The sequence below is a fragment of the Vespa crabro genome, chromosome 7, assembly GCF_910589235.1.
Source record: "Vespa crabro chromosome 7, iyVesCrab1.2, whole genome shotgun sequence".
Taxonomy (NCBI): domain Eukaryota; kingdom Metazoa; phylum Arthropoda; class Insecta; order Hymenoptera; family Vespidae; genus Vespa; species Vespa crabro.
The window spans coordinates 1,844,459-1,862,677 of NC_060961.1; the positions used below are offsets into that span (position 1 = coordinate 1,844,459).

General features: G+C 36.5%; 1 protein-coding gene across 7 annotated transcripts in view; it reads left to right on the forward strand.

The window, feature by feature from the left end:
- LOC124425775 (Down syndrome cell adhesion molecule-like protein Dscam2) overlaps window positions 1-18,219 on the forward strand; it is a 129,499-nt gene that overhangs the window by 38,347 nt on the left and 72,933 nt on the right. For all 7 annotated transcript variants that reach the window (XM_046966634.1, XM_046966631.1, XM_046966636.1 and 4 more), the window contains exons 3-5: window positions 5,233-5,553; window positions 15,712-15,873; window positions 17,074-17,223. In XM_046966634.1, the coding sequence (XP_046822590.1) occupies window positions 5,233-5,553; window positions 15,712-15,873; window positions 17,074-17,223 (633 nt within the window). The remainder of the gene's footprint in view (window positions 1-5,232; window positions 5,554-15,711; window positions 15,874-17,073; window positions 17,224-18,219) is intronic.

Consider the following 18,219-nt stretch of genomic DNA (forward strand, 5'->3'; position numbering starts at 1 on the left):
TATATATATATATATATATGTAAAGTGTGTGTCTATGTGTGTGCGCGCGCGCGTGTGCGTTTGTATGTACGCTTCGGGGTGCTTCTCTCTTTCTCTTTTTCTTTCTATCTCTATCTCTCTCATCTCTGTGAAGGGACGCGACTCGTCTCCGCCTCGTTTCCCATCGCCTGCTTGAAAGAAAGGATTGTAAACCGCCGGATGAGCCGTGGATTCCGGAATGGGGACTGCTCCATTCGTCGTTTCTCTTCCCTTCTCTCTTTCTCTTTCGCATTTTTTTTCTTCTTTTTTATTGTTTTTTTCTTTTTTTTGTTTTTTTTTTGTTTTGTTTTTTTCTTTTTTTCACAATGTGCACGTACATCGGCATGCATTCGCTCGCTAACTCTACTCTTCGTGTCTGTGTTCGTGTCTCTCTCTCTCTCTCTCTCTCTCTCTCTCTCTTTCTATATACGGGCATACTCGTCGGCAATTAGTCAAAGAGATTGCTTTTTTTCGCGCTTCGCTTTAATAAGCGCGAATCGAGCGGCCGGATTGCCGGTACTTTTCCAACGACCGCAGCAGACTCTCGATACTTTCTCGTTGCGCTAAACGGTAATTAGAATGTAATGGTAGATTTCCTAAGGATTTTCTTTTTTTCTTTTTTTTTTCTTTTTTTTTCTTTTGTTTCGTTTTTCCTTTTCTATTTTCACTTTATTTTTCTTCTCGACGATTGTTTTACATTCGAATCTATTTGTTTCCTATTCGTTCAATTATTACGTACTAAATCGTTATCGTCAAGTATTTTATCATTTTCTAAATGATTTAATAATATTCTCATTTGTTAATATGTTTTTTTAATGAAAATGAATCATTTGTATTATAATATCGTATTTTGTTTGTCAAGTAAATTTCATTGAGGAAAGTTGAAAAGACGTAGAAAGAGAGAGAGAGAGAGAGAGAGAGAGAGAGAGAGAGAGAACAAGCAAAATAAGGATAGACAAAGAAAGAATGAAAGAGAGAAAAAGAGAGAGAGAGAGAGAGAGAGAGAGAGAGAGAGAGAGAGAGAATCGTGATAGTGTAAGCAAATCTAACAAAGGAAGTTTCTTCTGAAAACGTCCGTGCTTTACGGCGAGCGACGGTAATTTCACGGAGCTGCAGTTTTATCACGTAGCTCCGAATGGAGCAGCAACGGTGCAACAATTTTTGTACTGAGATGTTACGTTTATACGTACTTGTCTCTCGGCAAAACAATAGAAGAAATGGCAAGGAAGGTAAATCGATGTGGACGTTATATTTATCCGTTCCTTTTTTTCTAATTAAAAAAAGAAAAAGGAGACAAAAGAAGAAGAAGAAAAGCAAAAAAGAGAGAGAGAGAGAGAGAGAGAGAGAGAGAGAGAGAGCGGGAGAGTTAGAGAGAAGATATAAAAAAAAAGATATGAAACGAAAGCAGACTTGATTATCCTATATTTGATTTTTTTTTCTTTTCTTTTTCTTTTTTATTTATTTATTTATTTTCTTTTCTTTCCTTTTTTTTCTTTTTTTCCTTTTTAGAAAAGGTCTCGAACATCGTCTTAGAAAACATCACGTTTGTTATATCGAGCGATTAATTGGAAGAGATGAACTCCTCATGGGGACCCTTTTCGTGGGACTGTGGACAAGCTCACGTGGATGATCACGAAAAGGGGAGATCTGTAATGTTTTCGAGGACGCTTAAGGAACGGACAGGGTAAAGAATAGAAGAGAGGAAAGAGAAAGAGAGAAAGAGAAAGAGAGAAAGAGAGAAAGAATGAGAGAACTGAAGGATGTTGACGTAAAGCGTTACGCAGATGGTCGTCGGCCGGTTGTCTCGGTCTCTTGAACGAGCCTACACGACAGAGAAAGCAGAAGTGTGCAGCCTCAGAAGCTCTTGCGATGACGTCGAGGGTTGACTAAAGTTAGTCTCTACTCGACGTATCGTGCGCACGCTGCAGGAAACGTACAAACACGTTGTACCGTGCGTAACCCATCGTCACGTCTCTTTTGCATCTTCCTCTTCTCTTCTCTTCTCTTTCTATATCAGCAAGTGCGTCTAAAGAGAAGAGAAGAGAAAAGAGAGGGTGAGAGAGAGAGAGAGAGAGAGAGATATCTCGAGTAGCTGCCAGGTCTACGTCTGAATTCCCCTTGGTCTCCCTTCTTCCCTTCTCCTCAGTGGCTTCTATTGTTTAGCTATTCCGATGAGCCAGTGCATTTCAAATGCACTCGAGCGAGCCATTATATCAGAGAATACAAGCACTTCCTTTCGCAAACCGAGCGTGCACGCTCGCTAGAGCCACGCACGCGATGATGCACTTTCGTTTTTCTTTTTCTTTCTTTTTTTCTTTCTTTTTCCTTTTTTTTTTCTTTTCTTTTCTTTTTTTCTCTATCCTTTTCTTATTCCATTCATATTCTTTTCCCTTTTCGACTTTTGATTTTTCAATCCGTCGAACATTTCCTCCGTCCAATTTTCTTATCCAATCACCTTTCAACATTTTCTAAGATTTCTTTCTTCCTTATCTCCCTTTTATTCTTCTTTATTTTTCCCATTTTCTCTTTTTTCTTTTTTCTCTTTTTCTTTTTCTTTCTTTTTTTTCTTTTTTTTTTTTTTTTTAACGAAGATTTCAAAGAAGAACAAGTTTTTTGTGCTCCTTTTTGTTTTGTTTTGTTTTGGTTTGTTTTTTTCAAATCCATTTTCTTTAGGTCTTTGAGCAAAGAACAGTTACAAGTTAAATCGCCGCAAACAGGATAAATTAATATTCATTTCTATTTGCTCGATAAACCGTGTTAGAAAAGAGCAGTATGAAAAGCTCGAGGGAAAGAGAAAAAGAGAGAGAGAGAGAGAGAGAGAGAGAAAGGGAGAGGTAATGCGTCAAATGCGAAGATGCCGCACGTCCGACTTTGCGTTTAGATGAAATTACTTTTATGCCACAAAGAAAAACAGACTTCTCTTATCTTTCTTTATTCTTCTCCTCGTTTCGAGGGAAACAACAAATTCAATTTTTTACTTGTATACCATTTGTTTTCTCCTCGCTAAGAAATTATTACGGAGATCGGAAGATGTAGGTCATAAGGTATAGCCGAGTGAAAAAAGTTCAGAGAGAAAAAAAAAGGAAAGTAAAAAGTAAAGAAAAGAGAAAGAAAGAGAGAGAGAGAGAGAGAGAGAAAGAGAGAGAGAGAGAGAGCTCGGACTTTGTGAAGTCTCACGAGAGAAGAATGACAGAACGAGGATACCTTGCCGTCGTCGTCGTCGTCGTCGTCGTCGTTGTCGTCGTTGTCGCAACGACGTTAAGATCCCGGTTGCTTTTCTCCTTGGAGAAAACAATCACTTTAAAGATTAGGTAGAATACAGCCCTCACGAATTTAATATAACATAGTGCGCTGTAATACGAAGATGCGTAGCACGTTGAAAGCTATGTTTCAACAGGGTATGGCATGTATACGCGTTGACAGTTGCTCGTAAACCACTTCTAAGCATAAACGCAATACCGTAGAGATAGGTAGGTTATACATATATATGTATAATGAATGTAGAAAAATATCAAAGATAGTATTTTCCAACTAGTTTTACAATCTAACGAATATATCTGACGAATATAAAAGAAACGAAATGTTTTTGCGAGATATGAGAAATTTTTTTTTTATTCCTTCTTAAATCGAACATTATTCATATTATTGTAAAAGGGAATAATTTAGTTCGAGTATATAATTTTATCTTGTTAAACGCGAAAGTATAAAGTTTAATATATTTTATCTGGGAAAATTTAAATAGCATCATATGGTTGATGGTGGTGGTGGTGTAAGAGATAGGTTATTGCTTTGCATATTAACTCACCTTTTTCGGTGTCGATGGTCCTCCTATCCCTCCCCCCCCCCCCTCGTCTTCTACAAACTCGCATCTATCCGGCCGATTAAATTTTCAATATCATCCGTCACATCGCTTAGGGATGAGGAGAGTTAGTAGAAGAGCCGAGAAGGAGGAGGAGGAGGAGATAGAGGTGGAGTAGGAGTAATAGTGGGAGTGGAAGGTAATCGTTTATCGATAATTCATCGATGTCGCTTCCTTGGTTAACGTTTCTGAACGTTTCTAGAAACGTTAACGAATACAATGTAATATTGGTTTGAGGTATACTCATTGAAATTGTCCTGTTAGCAATTCGTCGCACGTTCTCGATGCTGCATTCTCTGTAATTCGTTCGGCGAAGATAGCCAAAGTCAAACCAGACTAGAACAGACCAGACCAGACCAGACCAGACCAGGCTAGGCCAGGCCAAAACAGGCCAGTCAGGCTAGCCAACCAGGCTAGACGAAGCCAGACCAGGCCAGATGGATAATGCTAGCTGGAATGCCGAATACATCCGAGTGGCCTGGCATTCCTACTTAAATCAACATAACTCGGGTGATGAATGGTTAACAGGATTCGCTGATAGCGGACACAGGGATGGAGGAAGGTGTAGAGTTTAGCTAGTGGGGATCGAAGAGGAAGGAAGGGCGAAACGCAATGCGCTCCATTTATGGAACCTATTACCGGCGAATTTCAGCGTTAAATGTGTGATTTATGGCCACCCGTATTATCTTCGTTCACGTCCCGTGTCGGTACGATACAGTCCATGGCTGTAGAACGGCGGCGTTCTAGAAAATTACTTGAAAATTACTCGGGACCTAGGGATGAAAAAAATTCAACGTGATGTTGCCACTACTCTTGCTGACTCGTTGGGTCGCTTAAATACGCTTTTTAAATTTTTTAATCACGTTCCTTCGGGAGTACCGGGGATGAGGGGGGTGGGGTGAGACTGTGGCCATCGCTAATGAATGGATACAGGCTAAGTGATAAAACCGTTTTCTGGCTCGTTATGTTCCTACCGTAGCGCGATAAATACGTTTATGGGGTTGCCGGTTGATGGGCTTGTTGGGAAAGTGGTAGAATGTGGATTATCGTCGAAATATTCAAGGAATTCAGTCTAGAATCGAATCGGATTGTAAAGCATCAGGATTCTTGTCTGGATGATCGATCGGCACTGGTATTATAATCGATCGAAAATACATTTATTAAATTGATTATTTTGATTATTCCTTTTGTTTCTTTTTTTCTTTAATTTATAGATATTAAAATTGATATAATAATAATAATAATAATGATATCATAATGCTATCTAAATGTCTTTATGTTTATTTTTTAAATAAATTAGTGATTCGAATTTCACGATATTATGTTCTAATCTTGTTTCGTTTTGTTTGTTGCAGATTGTAACGCCTCATACGAGATGCAAGGACCGAGTTTTGTGTCGGAACCACCATCTCGCGTCGAGTTCACTAATGTGAACGGTGGTAGAGTGGACTGCACTGTCAGAGGGAATCCAGCACCTACTGTGGATTGGTTGGCCGCGGATGGGGGCAGTATAACGAACATACCAGGCATCCGACACGTCCTTGGGAATGGGACGATTCACTTTCCGGGATTCGAGGCCGAAGCTTTCCGACAGGACGTCCATTGGGCCATTTATAAGTGCTCAGCCGCGAACAGCGTCGGCGCCGTCGTCAGCAGAGACGTCACTGTCAGAGCAGGCATGCCAACCGTGAAACTTCTTCTTCGTTACCCCCGCGTTATCCAAACGTTAGCCAGACCGTTTCTCTCTCTCTCTCTCTCTCTCTCTCTCTCTCCGCAAAGCATTTCCAAGCATAATTTCCCCCTTTTTTCTTTTTCCTCTTTTCCTCTGTTTTCCTTTCTTTTTCATTCCACCTCGATTCATCCGCGTTGAAAGAAATTTTTTATTTCCTTTCTTTTTTTTTTTTTTTTTGCAAATGCAAATTATTTTTACACTATTATTAATGCATCAGGTAGGAGATAGAAAAAAAGGAATTAATAGAAGAAGAAAAAAAAAGAACAAAAAAAAAAAAAACAAAGAGAAAAAGAGGAAACAGTTACAATTCGTTTTGAACGTTTACCAATAGAATCGTATTTTGTTCGAGCGTATCTCATCACGCTTTGTCAGACTACTTAACTATCTGACGATAAAATATCTACGTTAAGTAGAACGGGTCAATGTTTCGTACGACTGACGGCTACGTGTCATATCTCATCAGCCAGTGTGTATGAGGGACAGAGAGAGAGAGAGAGATAGAGAAATAAAGATACAGATAGAAAAAAAAATACACGTAGGGATATTTATTTTTTTTCTCGACGTCCGACATGATTTTCTTTACTTCGTTATTACGTTTTATCAAGATAGCGAACTCGGCAACGAATTAAATCGTTTCTCTGTGTTAATCGTCCTGTTCAAACTTACCCTCCCCTCAAAATATTTGGCCTCAAGCCATCGATCTTTGGATCCGCGCCGACTCGAAAGCATTCCGTTTATCGAAACGGGAAAAAAAAAAACTCTTCTTTTCTTTACCAGTAACGTATATTTTCTGATTGATGGAGGCCTCGACCGTGATATGGAAATATTTATCTATATCACGTATCATACTCGACTCGATGAAAGATGCATCTGAACGATGTTAGGTACATAGGTAGATAAGCATATATACGTTTGTGTACATATATATATATATATATATATATATACACAAATGTTATATATTATATATAAGGAGTGCGCGATCAAGTCCGTTCTATCTCGAGGTTGAAACATGAATTTATTTGTCGTAAAGTAGTTGAAGAATTTCTGTCGCGATATCAAATCGTGTCGAAGGAGTATATTTGACTGAAAAGACGGAATATCGTGAATTAGATTATCGACATATACTTTGTCTTTCTCGTTGATTCGAAGAAAGAGAAAGAGACGAAGAGAAAGAGAGAGAGAGAGAGACGCAAAATTCTAATGAAGACCTTAATAGATTTTTACAATCAAATCGAATTAAACGATCGAATCGTTATTTCTTCGTATATTACTCTTTAACTTATATATTTAACTCGAATAAATTCATCCTATGCAACTAAATTTGACTAGATTTATTCCTAATATCGATTAAATCGAAGGACATCAATTTACTTTTAAAGTAGCCGATCCTGAATCATAAAGAATGCGAAAGCTTTCGCAAGATTCGATTCGTTTTTATATTTTTATCGATGGAGTGTACCAAAAGGAGGACATAAGAAAAGAGATAGATAGATAGATAGTAGATAGATAGATAGAGAGGGAGAGAGAGAGAGAGAGAGAATTCTTCGTGATCGCTTCCTTACGTCCGATTGGCCAATCCGGATAGAAACACACAGACACGGCGGGCGAATTCAGTAAGGAGGAAAAGGGTAGTAAGAGGTAGAAGGGTAGTTTCCAAAAGGGATGGGAAAGGAAAGGAAAGGAAAGGAAAGGAAAGGGATGGAGATACGAAAAGTGGAAGTACGGCGGTGCGATAAATGGAGCAAAAGGGGGTCGCGAGACGCCTTAAAAATAGAGCTTCCGCCGGGTCAACGAACCGGAAGATATCTTATCGACCTAATACGCCCGTAAATCATCGTCGCGTGAACGCAGCCCATACCTTTTCAGATTCATGCTGAGGATATCTCTGCCGCGTCAGCTCTCTCTCTCTCTCTCTCTCTCTCCCTTTATGTCTTTCTCTCTCTTTCTATCTCCTGCCTTCCTTTCTGCTCCTTCCTACTTCACCTCCAACTCCTCCAACTCCTCCTTCTCCTCCTCCTCCTCCTCCTCCTCCTCCTCCTCCTCCTCCTCCTCCTCCTCCTCCTCCTCCTCCTCCTCCTCCCTCTGCGCCTTCTTGGAGAAAACTCTTCCGACCGGATACGCCGTATTCCTCGAAGCAAAATGGATATGATTACGTGCTCGCGCATGCCCAGATATATCTTTTGTAGTATAACGTGTATTCGGGATAGTGACTAGCTAGGGAAGAGAGGAGAGATTGGAATCGAGTAACGCAACAATGGAACAACGTTTCCGCTTTCGTACGTTCTCTGAGACATCCAGCATCCTCCTTCTGTCAAGAGTAATCTCGATTCTCAACCGAAAACATCTATGTATGTATGTATGTATGTATGTATGTACGTACCTACGTTTCATATCCATCCCGTTCTACTTGGACGTGTCTCTAGCTTGGACACGTGTTTCTATATACATACATACATACATACATATATATCACACATATCCTACTATCTACAAGTTTACCTATACTTACTCTCGATACGTGTCACTCTCACGAAATACGTGACATATGTTACTTTCTGTTTACGTAGTAGAACTTCCAACACATATAGATATTTCTATGTTGTACGTTCTATGTTTACTTAGGTACGTGCAATCGTGAAAAGAGCCCGCTCCAAACGTTACTTTCCACCTTTACCATGTACCACTTTGAATTTTGCACAAGTTAAAGGTAGTGTCTGTATTCGAGTGAAAGGTCAAACGTTGTCGTCGTCGTCGTCGTCGTCGTCGTCCTTGTAATCGTCTTCGTCGTCGTCGTCGTCGTTCTTGTCGACTTTTCAAGTACCACGAATTTATAAGACACAAGCCGATGTTCGTTTCTTTCTCAAGAATAAACGAAACCAGTACTACTTATGTCTTCTTCATGAAAGATTTAGCCCGGTTAAATTTTGTCTCACTTTGTTCATTTTAAACGTTCCTTCAAGATTACTCAACCTTTCGTCATACCACGAGTGGTAAACTCTTTTTTCTATTTAAGTTAACGAATAATTAATGATCTTCGTTAAATTAACGATTTCTACGGTAAGAATGAAATTTTCTTTTTGTGACTTTTGCCAGAATTCAATACGTTTTTCAATACCTTTACTTGCTCACGATTTATTTTTCCTTTTTCTTTTTTTTTTTTTTTTTTTTTGTTGTTTTGTTTTGTTTGTTTTGCCTAAGGAAGGAAATTGAAATTCAATCTAGAACGTATTTCTCGGTATTGCCTTCCCCAACCACATCCACCCACCTCCTCTCTCCTCCCACCTACCTTCTCCACCTCCACCCCTCCCCCCCCTTTTCTCTTCCCTTTCCGTCTCCTCTCTTTCCCGCAATACGTCAAAGTTAATTACAATTTAAGTCATCGGAGAAAGGAGAAAGCCATTACGTTGCAGGGTCGTTACGTAATTCACCCTCTCTTCCATGAATTACGATAAATTTACGCAACGGTTGTATGTCGAGCATGAAATGCGGTCAACCGTGGGAGTCAAAGACGTCTGTGTTCGCATTGAGGAAAAAAAAAGAAAGAAAAAAAGCCAAAAAAAAAAAAGAAAGTTAATTAAGGTTCTATCCCTCGAATGAAGACGAAATTACGCTGCGGGCTAAGAAAAGTGCCTTAGTTACTTTGGTAAAAGAGAAAGAAGAATTTTAACGGGAAAAGAGAAATGAAAGAAGGGATGGATGGTAGGAACATCGACAATTTATAAATAAATTAAATCATTGGGTTTCCTTTCCTTTTTTTTTTCTTTTTTTCTTTTTTTCTTTTTTTCTTTTTTTTTTGCCTTCTTCCTTCCTTCCTCTTTTTCCTTTTTCTATTCTCAATAACAATTTTCATGAAACATCGAGCATGAACGATTTATCTCCCAGGATCCATTGGTTTTGTCTCTCTTCTTAAATGCGAAAGTAAAAAAAAAAAAAGGAAAAAAAAAAGAAAAATATAAAAAAGAAAGAAAGAAAGAAAGAAAGAAAGAAAGAAAGAAGAATAAAAAAAGTCTTGAAGAAGAAGAAGAAGAAGAAGAACACTGATGAATGTAGAGACTTTATGGGGAATAGGGGAAGGGCGAGGGCCAGGGGGGAAGCGGAGGATTAAGTGAGAGCGAGAAAGACGGTGAAGGTCGACGAACGAGATATACTATTTAAGACAAGCGTCGACTGAAAGTTACTCACTCGACGCTACACTCCGTAGGAAATGAGGAAGTTTAACGACCATGGGAGGACATTTATATAATAAAAAGCTCACGGAACTCTGCAATATTTACTTTTACGGCGTCGCAGTATCACGCTCGAGAGTTTCCATGGATAACGTTCAAATTCCTACCTTTTTCCTCAAATAACATCCTCCACTCGTTTTCCTAAAACTTCGTCCTATTCGTTCGTTTGTTTTTAGGCTGTGTTCTTCCTTTTTTTTTTCTTCCTTTTTTTTTTCTTTTTCTTTTTCTTTTTTTTTCTTTTCCACAGCCTCTGCCGCTATTTCAAGGACGTTTCGCAAAACACCGAATTTCACGTTCGTTTCGAATGGACCAAATGTACATCCTACAATATATCGTGTTACGTAGCTTCGGGCGAGATATTCGAAACAATTTTTTCTCCTTTACAAATCGAACGGTTTCATATCGGTAGATAGAAAATGTGTGTTCAAGAAAAACGAAAAGTGAAACTTTTAATATTGCTGATTCTTTAGCAGTTTCGAAAGAGAGATAGATAGAGAGAGTGCACATTTTTTTGCTACACTTCATTTAGAACTTGTCTGTATATATATATATATATATATATATATATATATATATATATATATATATATATTTCTTATATTCAATTCGATGAATCCAAAGTGATACGTGAAATTTATCGTTCATGTTCATTCGAGAAAAAAATTTAATAATACAATGAACTTCAAATAATTAATGATCTATGTTAATGTACGTATATACGAATGAATTTCGTTGTATCGAATGGTAATTTTTTGAAGAAAATAATATTGATACTTGAAATAGATCATTTTGTTAATATAATTAATTCGATGAATGAAATGTAACGATGAAAGTGGTATTAAAATGAAAAGATTTTTATTAAAAATCGTGTCGTGATTTTTATTAAGAATCGTTTAGAAGACTACATATCGATTTTGCACGTTGAAAAATTGGGTCGTTTTCCTCGACAGCAGAGATTACATCTCGGGGAAGAAAGTTTCATCTTTTCCAGATTCGATTGTCTGGAAGCGTGATTGGAAGGAGATTAAATATTCCGTTGCAGTAGTAATTTAGATTACCTACAGAGGAAAATTCGTTTCATCCTTGAAACGAGCCGTGTTCTATTCTCTATCGAAAATTATGTAATTATATAAAAGTATATATATATATATATATATATATATATATATATATATATGTACTTACAATAACGGCTATTATCAAATAATAGATTAATCAATTTTACATTATTTAAATCGGAATATTTCAAAATAATAGTAAAATACAAAAACGATTTAACCGCTTATCGTGAAGAATACGTGCCATTATTCGTTGGAGTAAAAATAAAAAAAAGCTAGAAAATAAAGAATGAAAAAGAAACAAAAGAAAAGGAAAAAAGGAAAAGAAAGAAAGAAAGAGGACAAATGAAATGGGCATGTCTCTTTTGCTCTCATGTAAAATCGTTGTGACGATGAGGAGAAGGAGAACGACGACGACGACAAGAAAGATCGGCTTGCAAGTTACGTATGCACGCGCGCATTACGATGCGAAACTGCAAACGACAGCGTCGTCGAACGTTACGAGACAATTTTTCTGACTCGGTTAACGCCTCACGTCCGTATTCTCTAAGCTATCTTATTCCTATTCTCTGTTGGCGCATAATGTATCTATTTTCTCTCTCTCTCTCTCTCTCTCTCTCTTTTTTTTTCTCCGTTTTTCTTTACTTTTTCACATTTTCCATTAGGAAAACTAATGGCCGTATTATTTTCTCTCGCATCTATACATACGCATTGGCACGAATTAAATGAAAAAATTTTCATACGACTTTCCTTCGGAAAGAAATATTTTTTATAACGATGTGAAATATATAGATTTTTGTTAATTTTCCAAGGTTATCCTTCAAGAGTTCGTTTATCAGGCACGACGAAATGGACGAATCTACGCGTATAATGTATAAAAGCGCATGGTAGTTTATACGAAGATGAGAGGAGACGACGAGCTCACTTCTCTTTTCGTCCCTTTCTCATCCCCTACCATTCCCAATTCCCATCCTACCCTTTCCATTTTTACACTCTTCTTCTTTTCATCGTCGCATTCTCGAGTTTCCTCTTCACTCGTTTTGCGGCCGTTCTTTCAAATATAACAGCGCTAATGAAAATGGAAATGCAATTGCAACGTCCGTATATCTCGGCATATATATATATATATGTATAAAATATATATAGTATATATATATATATATATATATATATATATACAATATATTTATGTATATATGCAAAATAAAAACCGTTTCTCGAGAAGTTTTCTCTCGTCTCGTAAATTCGACTTGTCGAAAAAAAAGGGATAGAATGAAGGAAGGCTGGAAGGGGGAGAGAGAGAGAGAGAGAGAGAGAGAAATAAAAGAAAAAGAAATCTGAGGAGAAAAGGAAGGAACGAAGTCTTGCCAACGCACGAAATTTCTCTGCTTTTGCCAGGATGCTCGTGGATGGGATATTGTAGCAGGATGAGAGTCGAAAACCGAGAAAGAGGAAGGGAGAAAGATTTAGAGAAAGAGAGAGATGGATGGATAGATAGATAGATAGATAGACTAACAGAGAAAGAGAGAGAAAGAGAGAGAAAGAGAGAGAGAGAGAAAGAGAAAGAGAAGGATGGTTTCGGCCGGGAGGCCTTCGTCTCTCTACGCGCGTTTCATGGTTTGTAAATATTACCTGCCACGAGACGTCTGCCGAGTTCATGCTCAGCTTGGTTGCCGCATAACCGAGAGCCGTCGCTTGCGATACGGAAAGAGCTAGGAGGCCGGATGAAAGAGAAGAGAAGAGAAGGGAAGGGAAGGAGTAAGAGGAGAAATAGGAGGAAGAGGTGAAGAGGAAGGAGGTGGAAGAGATGGAGGAAAAGGCATAGAGAGGAAAGAAGAGAGAAGCAGAGGCAAACTCACCGAGTTTTTACCCCATTCTGGAGTCTGAGTGCCTCGCTCTGCTGACTCTCGAAACGGGCTGCAGAGCCAACCCTTACACGCTACCACACACTTTGCCCTCCACCCCTTTCTACCCCCTTTTCTCTCTCTCTCTCTCTCTTTTTCTCTCTCTCTCTCTCTCTCTTTCTCTCTCTCTTTCGTACCTCTCTTTCTCCTAACCCGTTCTCCTTTAGCTTTTCGTATTTCTCTCCTTTCTACATCTCTTTCTTTCTCTCTCTCTCTCTCTCTCTCTCTCTCTCTCTCTCTCTCTCTCTCTGTCTTTTTCTCTCTCTTGATACATAGACAAACTTGCAACGACCACATGCATTTACAACACACAAGTTTCCTACACGTTCTTATTCCAATCTCCTTTTCACTCTCTCTCTCTTTCTCTCTCTCTCTCTCTCTCTCTCTCTTTCTTTCTCTCTCTCTCTCTCTCTCTCTCTTCCTTTCTCTCTTTCTCTTCTTACCAACCTTTCAACCAAGACCATCAACTTACGTGAACTGTCAGCTCAGGGGCGGATTCGAACACCGTCGAGATTTTCGATAAGATAGGGCCAACCTTTCCGAATTTTCTACCTTCTATCTATCTATTTTTCTAAGACGAGTTTACTTCGAACCTATCGAAAATTCGTGTCCGTTGTTCCCCTTTGTTATATCGATATACGATTCTATCAAATTACCCTTTTCAAGATTGTACTTTTTAAACGAATCCATCTCATGATCCTTTAATGTTTCATAAATGTACGGTTTTTTTTCTTTTTTTTTTTTTTTTTTTTTTTTTAGATAACTAGGTAAGGTATCGTTTCTTATCCATCGTTTCATCATTCCTTAGATCCAAGAACGAGAGAACTCCAATCTCTTTCATTCAGTTATTAAGAGTATCTTTTAGTATCTTTTCATTTCTCTCTCTCTCTCTCTCTCTCTCTCTCTCTCTCTTTTTCTTGACTCTTCTTTAAAGTAAATCCATCCGTTCTTTGGATATACCATCAGATAATAACTAAAAGGCATCGACCTTCACACATACCATTTCATCTTCACTTATTTTCTTTTGAAATTTTTTAATTACGAGAACCACGTTTTCAGTTTTCCTTTTTTTCTTTTTTTTCTTTTTTTTTTTTTTTTTTTACATCTTCCGTTTCTTTCATACTTCATATACCCTTTTACTACTTTTGTTTATTATTATCCGAGCTTTCAACCAAGGCGTCAAGTTGATTCTGTCGAAGCAATGTATTCTACAGGACACCAAAGAGAATGCCGTATTCGTCGTAGTCGTCGTAGTCGTCGTCGTCGTCGTCGTCGTCGTCGTCGTCGTCGTCGTCGTCGTCGTCGGACGGATTTAATCCGTGCTATCCATGTTCTCCGTTTTGCCTTACACCCTTGCCACCACTTAACAACTTTTTTTTTCCCTTTCTCTTTCGTTCTTTTTTTTTTTCTTCTCAGGCATGCCCTTATTGCAACGTGCCACGGAGACCATTAACTCGCGTTCCTTGCCCTCAGGGACGTACTGGAATGTCGCGAAAATCACGCGTTCAACCACTTTCGATATTTCTTGATTATTTTTATTTCATTAATTTGATCTTTCTTTTTTTTTTTGTTCTTTCCTTCCTTCCTTTCTTTCTTTTTTTTTCTCCCTTTTTATACTATTTTTTTTTTCTTTCTTTCTGTTTTATTTTCGTTTGAAATATAAATATATATATATATATATAACGTTATCACGGATATTATTTATTCGCATTATTATTATTATTCGCTTACCATTTTTATCTCATACATAAATTTTTTTTTCATATTATTATACGCATTTACATTACACATGCACATATTTATTCTCTTGTTTCTGTGTTTCGTTATAAATTGAAATTTTTTTTCTTTTTTTGTATTAATTCTTTCTAAATATTTAATAAAAGTTTTGCGTTAAGATAAAAATGAAATCTCTGACGTTACTAAAAATTTAAGATTCTTCTCGATACGAACGTTCGACCTTTAATGAGCTTATTCTCCACGGACGTTTTATGTACTACAATTTCCGAGCTTTCTTCTACTTTTTCTTTCTCAACTATTTTTCCACTAGCTTCATCCAAGTTCCTAAGAATCAAAGCAAGATGACGAGCTCTCTCGTTCTCCTAGTAAAGTTTTTTTCCGAGGAAATACGGCGAGGTCGTTTATTGTGTCGAAACCGAACATACGAATTCCCAAATCGAGAATCGTTTGGTAAATTTAACGTGTTTCCAATGTACCTAACCGGGTCATGGATACACACATAATTGCGCGCGCGCGCGCACTTGCGTTTACGTATTTTCTTTTTAAAAAGAAAAGTTCTTTTTAATAAAAGCAAATCAAGTTTTATTGTATGTTATTGTTAATTTTGTCACGTCGGTATGGTGTATCGTAAAATTCATTAAATAGAAATAAATTTCGATCGATCGTTTCGAACGAAGTTCCGAACATTGACCAATTTCACGTTTCAGAATAAAGTAGTATTATCGATTGTACGAAATAATTTATCTGTTCGGTACGACTAAAATTGGAACTTTTCGATCCGAAAGTCAAACGACGCTTCTGTTGAGCTCGTATTTTACTTTGAAACTTCATTACATCGGGCTCGTTTACCTCCCGTCTTGTGTAAATAAGACAGTGAAATATTCAGCAATATTATATATATATATATATATATATATATATATATATATATATATAATATTACAGTCATATAATATATTCCGTCAGCTAAAATATTATGTATCGTGTATTTTATGTAAAAAGAATTTCAAATGCGGAAAGAAGAAGAGAGAGAGAGAGAGAAAGAGAGAGAGAGAGAGAGAGAGAGGGAGGGAGATTTCGTTTTAGAAAATTTATTTATTTTTCTCAAGCCCTGTCAGTTTTCATAGATCTTTCTTTGATTCGTAAACGAATCGTACGTTTCATATGTTTCCAGTGGTGAACCAACCTTACGATCCCGAAGTCCAAAGTCCTGGCGGTTTTCTCGGCAACAATGTACTTATGCGTTGTAACGTGCCAAGTTTTGTACGAGATCACGTCACTGTAACGTCGTGGTTTCAAGAACCAGCTTTCAATATTTATCCTACTCCGATGAGTGGTAAGTAGATTCATATTATTTTAATTATATATTAAATATAAATACATATGTGTATATATATATATATATATATATGTATGTATGTATGTATGTATGTATGTACATGCATTCATATATAATTATATATTTAACAACGTAAATATAATAATTTCAAGCGACTTTTACAAGAAATTCTTGAAGATCAAGAACACTTAATTTATTAAATTCTTCTACTTCTTCTTCTTCTGCTTTTTATTATTATTATTATTATTATATTTTATTTTCTTTTTCTTTTTTCTTTTTTTGCTCTCAAATTTAAAACTTCAAATTTTCGTCATTAATCTCGAATAAGAATTTGAATTAACGAAATACTTATTAAAATAAGGATAAAAGAGAAATGAGATTTTGACAAGTAAAAAGAATTCGGAGGATTTATTAAAATATAATAAGAATCTCGTTTAGTTTCCGTGACACCTTCTATAAATCGAATCTCGCGTTAATCGCATCGATATCAAAGAAACGATTTTCACGATGCCATGTCAGAGACCAGACTTTCGTTCGCGGCGTTAAGCCACGGAGCAATTAACGATCAGGCTGCTCCGTTGATTATAAACGAGTTTGATTAAGCTATCGCAAAAGCAGTTTGACTGCTTCCGTTCGATAATATAGTTCGAGTTATCAATAACCGCGTTTACTTCGATAGCTACGATCGATAGTTTCTTAGACAAGGTTACAAGTTAAATTTTGATATACGAAAATCAAGTTAAATATCAATTAAGTAGTTTCTTTTAATTAAAAATAGAAACAATTATTATATTAGAAATGTAAATGTAAATGTAAATGTAAATGTAAATGTAATTTAAATTTGATGCAATGTAATGTAATGTAATGTAAAGTATTGTTTTTATAAACAAAACAAAAACAAAAAGGAAAAAAAAAAAGAAAGGAAAAAAGGAAAGGGAAAAGGAAGAGAGAGAGAGAGAGAGCAAAAAAATGGTGGCAATTAATTAATCGATTATATATAAAATTAAACGTCAGTATTGAAAATGGCGATGGTTGGCATCATCGTTAATTAGTTATTCGTTATCGTTATAACGTTTCACGTTTAATCTTAATTGCTATTTATTTATGTATAAAGCCGATCGTTATTGCCAATTTCAATCTCATCATTTGAGAAGATTGTCGAGTATTGTATGATCGAAGTTTGATGTATGTTTGTAGACGGTAAATATCACATGCTTCCGAGTGGTGAACTGATGATAATCAATATTACCCGGACGGATGCACAGATGACTTATCGTTGTAGAACGCATCATCGATTGACCCAAGAAACAGTCGTTAGTAGCAATGCTGGCCGGCCTCAATTGACTGGTGAGTAAATATATCATTCTTTTTCCCTTATCGTTCTTCCATTTCTTGAAATTTAATCCCGAAATGACAGGGACTTCACAACAAATTGATCGTAGAGAGTTATGTCAATTTTCTGATTCATGATAAAAATTCGACCTCCTTTTTATACACACACACATATATATATATATATTTTTTTTTTATTTTCCTCATATCAACGATCAAAAATAAATTTACATACATACGTATGTTCTATCTGAGAGGAAGAGAGAGAGAGAGAGAGAGAGAGAGAGAGAGAGAGAGATAAAACGAAAATATTATTTTTAATATAAATAATTAAATAAGTGAGTAAGTAATTACGACAAAGAAAATACAATCTTGAAAATAAGTTTGAATAGTATACTTTGGGATTAAAGAATTCGTAAATATATTTAAAGCTTTATCCATGCAAGGATGTTTAAAATTCTTTCTCTTTTGCACTTAGCGAAATCGTTCTTAATAACGAGCACGTTTCTCAGCCACGAAGTATAAGTTCATTGTTCGTGATAACCGGAGCATTACTGTAATTTATTGTAGCACTTATTACGAATTCGCAAGTTAAAGTGAGCGTACCGCGGTCTGGGCCATGCTCCGACCGTTATAATTACGAAATGCTGAATATTACCGTCGAGCTTAAGCTCGCGGTTCATTACTAACGGGTACTCTCTTTTTGTTTATTTAATGATTACTTTTACAATCTATTTCGCAAATTGCTAAATAAATAGCCATGGATTATTACTTTTTTTTTCTTTTTCTTTCTTCTTATTTTTCTTAATTTTTCACTTTGTACAAAATATTTATTCTATTTCCTTATATATATATATATACGGAATACATATATTTTTATATATATTTATTTATTTATTTTTTACATATTATATAAGAATATATATATATATATATATATGTGTGTATAATAAATATATCTACGATTTTTTTATGACATCGATAAAGTAGACGCGATCTAGTTCAAATCCA